This window comes from Loxodonta africana, chromosome 24, assembly GCF_030014295.1.
Source record: "Loxodonta africana isolate mLoxAfr1 chromosome 24, mLoxAfr1.hap2, whole genome shotgun sequence".
Classification (NCBI taxonomy): Eukaryota; Metazoa; Chordata; class Mammalia; order Proboscidea; family Elephantidae; genus Loxodonta; species Loxodonta africana.
The window spans coordinates 62,476,998-62,482,997 of record NC_087365.1 but is presented as its reverse complement, the minus strand read 5'-3'; the positions used below and the strand labels follow the sequence as shown (position 1 = coordinate 62,482,997).

General features: G+C 55.0%; 1 protein-coding gene across 1 annotated transcript in view; it reads right to left on the bottom strand.

Moving 5' to 3' along the window:
* Positions 1 to 684: 684 nt before the first annotated feature.
* NTSR1 (neurotensin receptor 1) overlaps positions 685 to 6,000 on the bottom strand; it is a 56,931-nt gene continuing 51,615 nt past the window's right edge. Inside the window, exons 3-4 of the mRNA XM_010601152.2 lie at positions 2,612 to 2,702; positions 685 to 934 (exon numbers count right to left, since the gene is read on the bottom strand). Coding sequence (XP_010599454.1) covers positions 685 to 934; positions 2,612 to 2,702 — 341 coding nt within the window. The remainder of the gene's footprint in view (positions 935 to 2,611; positions 2,703 to 6,000) is intronic.

The following is a 6,000-nucleotide window of genomic DNA, read 5'->3' as shown; positions in this document are numbered from 1 at the left end:
CCTCTGGTTCCTGGGTGGGCGGTGCTGCCTGAGGGAGGGAGCCCAGGCCTGAGGGACAGCAGGTCCCAGAGGGCAGCCCCTTCTTCGGAACTGCCTCTGTGGGGGTGGGGCTGTGATGGAGGGGACAGGCCTGGGTGTCAGGGCCAAAATCAGGGCCCTCAAGGGACCTGGGGCTGCAGCTGCCCCTGAACTGGATGGGGGATGGTGCCCTCTCCTGGTCTTGTGCAGAGCAGCAGCCAGGAGCCAGCCAGGCAGTGGTGGGCATCACTCAGCGCTCCCCCCCCACCCCCGTGCCATTCCAGGTCACCCTGTCCTCCCAGGCCAGCCTCAGAGGTGCCGTCACTGTGAACGCAACCATTTCCCCTGACCGAGATCCCAGCCCACCTGTCCTTTCATTTCCTTCTCTAAACATCCATTAGCCTGTGAACAAAGAAACCGTGTCCCCAGCACTAATTTCTCCTCATTAAAAGCGCTCTGGAGTCTGGGAAAGGAACACCCTCTCCTGGCTTTCAAAGATGGGAAGAGGGAGACAGGGAGAAGGCAGGGAGGCTGAACAGCAATGGGGACTCCACTGACCAGGCCCCAGCTCGTGGGGGGCAGCTCTGAGTGGTGAGGGCGGAGGCCCCTCCAGCCCTGACGCGTCACCCCCTCACCCCCCCCGTCACCCCTTCGCCCCCCATGGGCCTAGTAGAATGTCTCCCGGGTGACGTTGCTGGAGAAGGTGTGACTGCTGGACACACTGTTGGTTTTCCTCGAGAGCGCCGGCCTCTCCCTCCTGGGCCTCCACAGGGGGCAGATGCAGGCCAGGGTGGACAGGAAGAGCTGGCGGAAGTTGGCGGAGACGAGGTTGTAGAGGATAGGGTTGATGGTGGAGCTGACGTAGAAGAGCACGTTGGTCAGCATGTAGAAGTAGTGGTAGAAGTCATAGAGGAACCTGTGGGAGGGGAAGCTCAGATCCTGGCCCTCAGACCTGCCGGCCCCCAGACCCAGCTGGCCCCCACCACCCAGCCAACCACCCGGACCCAGCGGGCTTCAGGCCCGCCGGCCTCCAGACCCCGGCCCCCAGACCCTGGCCCCCAGACCTGTCGGCCTCCCATACCCCCGATGCTGCCCAGAACCCCCAGACCCCACCCGGCCCCCTAGACCCAGCCAGTCCTCAGACCCACCAGCCCCCCCAGACCCGCTGGCCCTGCAGAGGCCTCAAGGTACGTAGGACAGAGGAGCTGACCCTGGCCTGCTGACACGTGCACTTGAGGCACAACTAAAGCCCTGCTTGTTGATTTTTTAAATGGGGGTGTCTCCTAATAAACTCCAGGCTCTGGCTCCCCGCCTAGTGCCGATCGGCTGAGCAGAGCTGCGGCCACCCCTGTGGCCACCCCTTCTCTCCCCGCAATTCACCGTAACTGCCGGCATCGGAGGCCCGTGGAGACTCCCAGGGTGCATCCCAGGGCCGCAGCACTCCAGCGGCCCCCTCCTCAGGGTAGGAACCCCTCCAGGTATCCCAGGAAGACATGCATCTTGCCCCTGGCTTGTTTGCCTCCACTCACAGACATCTCCCTCCTTCACCAGGCAGCTCATTCTACCACAAGGCAGCCCCAAGCTCTGTAAGTCCTTCATCCTGGACTTTGCTTCCCTGTGACTTCTCCTCCCCCTCTGCCCTGTATATGTCCCCCACTGCCCCTCTTCACTTTGAAGACCCTATTACCCCTTGGAGATGGCAGCCCTGCTATGCTGACAGCCCCAAAACAGGCCTGAGGCAGCCATCCTGGGAAAGGCCTGCGTGCAGGTTGGCCCTTGACTGGCGTCTGGGAACTTGGATTTTGATAGGGCTCCCGCATTCCCTAACTGATAAAGGGGACTCCCTGTGCCTAGACTGTGTACATTCAATGTGGTTCGTGCTGACCCTCCCTTCCTGCTGGGAGGGGGTGTTGGTATGTGCCAGGCAGAGGAGCGGGTGACCAGTCCCCAGTAGGAAGCCTGGGTCTCTAATGACCTTCCCTGTGGACAGCGCTGTACACAAATCATGCTCATTGCTGAGGATTAAGGGTGCTCTGTGTACCTCCACAGGGGCAGGAGCCTGGAAGCTCACATCTGGCCTCCCCACTTGGCCCAGCTCCCTCTCCCTTTGCCAATTGTGCTGTGTGTCCTTTTGACGTAATAAGTTACGGCCACGAGGACAACTCTTTGCTGGGTCCTGTGAGTCCTCCTGGCAAACCATCAAACCTGGGGGTGCTCCTGGGGTGTGGTACTCCTGCCAACACGTGCAGAAGCTCACACCTCCTCACATCCTCTCCTGGGGGTAACCCCTTCCTCTTGGGTTCAGATCGATCTAAATTGTTGGCACTGATTCTCTTAGGGTCGACTTTCCTCTTCTGCTCCAGAAACCTGTCCCATGGTGGGACCAGCACCTTCCCAGGGTGTCTCCTGCTGACAGCACCCTCCCCTCTGTAGCTCCCTTTCTGGGCTCTGTCACACTGCACCCTGCCCAGCAGCCTCCCAGAGGCCTGAGGACCCAGCTGGGAGGGACCTGCACCACCTGCCATGAGCTGGTCGCTCAGCAGTGCCCCCCATAACCTCCCACCTCCCCTGCTGGGGGCCACCGCATACTCACGGGGTCCACTGCTCCTCTGACACGTAGCAGAACAGGAGGCGGCGTACGTGGTAGGGCAGCCAGCACACGACAAAGGCAATGACCACCGCACCTGGGAAATGGAAGGAGGCTTGGTGGGCTGCGGGGCTATCTGGGGGGGCCCAGCAGGGTACAGGGCTCTGCTAGGGAGCTCAGTGGGCTGCAAGACTCTGCTGGGGGGAGGGGCTCAGCGTGGCTGGAGGGGCTCTGCTGAGGGGGCCTTGGGGTGTCTCTAGGCTGGTCCCTCAGGTGACTTAAGAAGGCAGCGTCTCAAACCTCTTGGTCATTTTGGATTTTAATATTGGGCACACTGTCCTGCAATGGTTAAAGACTGCTATGAGTTGAATTGTGTCCCCCCAAAAGATGTTGAAGTCCTAACCCTAGTACCCATGCATGTGACCTTATTTGGGGAAACAGTGTTTTCCTTTTGTTATCAGTTTTAAGGAGGTGGTACCAGAGTAGAGTGAGTCCTAGTCCTGGTCCTTTGAATGGTGTCTTGTCAAAGAGAAGGACAGACAGGGAGACAGCCACACACACATGGGGATCCTTTTACAAACCAAGGAAAGCCAAGAAGTGCCTGGGGCTACAGAAACTGAGGGAGATGAGGAAGCATCTTCCTCTGGAGCCTTCAGCGAGAGCATGGCCCTGCCGACAGCCTGAATTTCGACTCGTCAGCATCCACCACTGTGAGACAATAAACCTCCATGTTTTAAAGCCACCCACTTTGTGGTAACTTGTTACAGCAGACCTAGGAGACCAAGACAAAGCCCAAGCCTCACTTCTGAGCAGGGGTTTGGTCAGGGTCTGGTCTCGGCAAGGCAGTTCCCCTCTCTGAGCCTCAGTTTCTTCATCTCTAAAATGGAGATGTAGCATATTTTGCCCATTCCAAAGAAAGGTGATCCAACATAATGCAGAAATTATCAGACGATATCATTAATATCACACGAGTAAAATTTTGCTGAAGATAACTCAAAAGTGGCTGCAGCAGTACATCGACAGGGAACTGCCGGAAATTCAAGGCAGATTCGGAAGAGGATGTGGAAACAGGAATACCATTGCTGATGTCAGATGGATCATGGCTGAAAGCAGAGAATACCAAAAAGATGTTTACCTGTGTTTTATTGACTATGCAAAGGCATTCTACTGTGTGGATCATAACAAATTATGGTTAATATTGCAAAGAATGAGAATTCTAGAACACTTAATTGTGCTCATGCAAAACCTTTAAAGTGTTAAAAAGTAAAGGTGACACTTTGAGGACTAAAGTGTGTGTTTTCAATAGACCAAGACGCAGTCATTCTAACAGGACAAGGGACACCGTGTGGTTTAAAATCAGGAAAGGTGTGTGTCAGGGTTGTATCCTTTCACCATACCTATTCAATCCGTATGCTGAGCAAATAATCAAAGAAGCTGAACTATATGAAGGAGAATGTGGCATCAGAGTTGGAGGAAGGCTCCTTAACTGCCTTCGATATGCAGGTGACATAACCTTGCTTGCTGAAAGTGCAGAGGACTTGAAGTGCCCACTGACGAAGATGAAAGACCACAGCCTTCAGTATGGATTACGCCTCAACATAAAGAAAACAAAAATCCTCACATTTGGACCAATAAACAACATTATGACAAATGGAGAAAAGACTGAAGTTGTCAAAGATTTCATTTTACTTGGACCCACAACCAAGGTCCATGGAAGCAGTAGTGAAGAAATCAAAAGATGCATTGCATTGAGCAAATCTGCTGCAAAAGACCTCTTTAAAGTGTTAAAAAGTAAAGGTGACACTTTGAGGACTAAAGTGTGTGTTTTCAATTGCCTCATATGCATGCGAAAGCTGGACAATGAATAAGGAGGACTGAAGAAGCATTGATGCTTTTGAATTACGGTGTTAGCGAAGAATATTGAATATACCATGGACTGCCAGAAGAACAAACGTGTCTTGGAAGAAGTACAGCCAGAATGTTCCTTAGAAGTGAGGACGGCAAGACTTCATCTCACATACTTTGGACATGTTGTCAGGAGGGCCCAGTCCCTGGAGAAGGACATCATGCTTGGTAAAGCAGAGGGTCAGCAGAAAAGAGGAAGACCCTCAATGAGATGGATTGTTACAGGGGCTACAACAATGTGCTCAAGCATAGCAACAATTATGAGGATGGAGCAGGACCAGGCAGTGATTCGTTCTGTTGTATGTGGGGTCGCTATGAGTTGGAACTGACTCGACAGCACCTCACAACGATAGCAGCACCCCTTGGAGGCTCGCTGTGCAGGTGCAGAGAGATGGTTCCTAGAACTGCCCTGCTCCAAACCTGACAGGCAGAACCTTCCGGCAGAGGTGAGCAGTGAATGATATCACTCCCACTGGCTTCCAGGCCTTGGTTGGAAATCCGGGGCCACTGCTGTGCTCTGGGTGCCAGTCCACCGTGGAGGGGCCAGTGCCGGGCGGTGATGGGTGCGTGGCCAGGCTGCTGTTGCTCTGGGAGTCTATTTGCCCGGGCGCAGCCCTGGCCTCACTCAGGGTCCATCGTGGTTTACACATGGTGGTGGGGCTGCTGTGCCATCCCCAGGCAGATAATCACCATTCCAGAGACTCTACCTTGGGAGTACGGGGAGGACCAAGGAGAGGCCCTGAGCTTTGGGGCCCCCATGTTTTGGTTTATGCAGGGCCAAGTGGTGACCAAAGAGAGGCCCTGGGTTTTGGGGTCCCCACATTTCAGTTTATATGGGGACACAGCTGGTTGGCTGCATCAGTGGTTTTGGGCCTGCGTTCAGAGACCCCATTTTCCTTGCCCAATGTGCCCTTTGAAGGCACCCTGTTTGCTGTTTCCTTGCTGGCCATCTTCTCCTGGCTAGAAGGGGGACCCTGGGCCATGTGGCCAGCACCCAGCATGCAACAGGGCCTCATGCTCCAGCCGCCCAGCTTCCTGGGAACAGTCGGGACCCTCAGAGCCCATGAGTGCTCCTGAAGACCTGAGCATGTCCCAGGGTGGGCCCCTCCCCAGCTTCTCTAGTGGCTGTTCTGGAAGAATCCCTGGGGCCGGTATTGAGCTAGACCCCGATGAGCAGGCTGGCCAGGTTCAGCAAATAACGATAACGGATGCCCAGCAGACTGAACTTCAGACGAACCAAGTCTGCAGTATTTGGGACCTACCTCTACTAAAAACCATCTGTCGTTTGTCTGAAATTTGGCCCTGTAGCTCATCTGGCCACCTAGAGGCTGAGGCACCGCCTGAGTCAGGGCGAGGAGGCCAGGCTTGACCTTGGGTCTGAGCTGTGTCCCAGCTGATCAGGTGGAGGGAGAAGCTCGCGTGGAGCCCAGTTGGGTCTCCAATGGGTAACTAATCTTTAACTCGGAGTGAAACAGGGCCAGAAGGTCAGC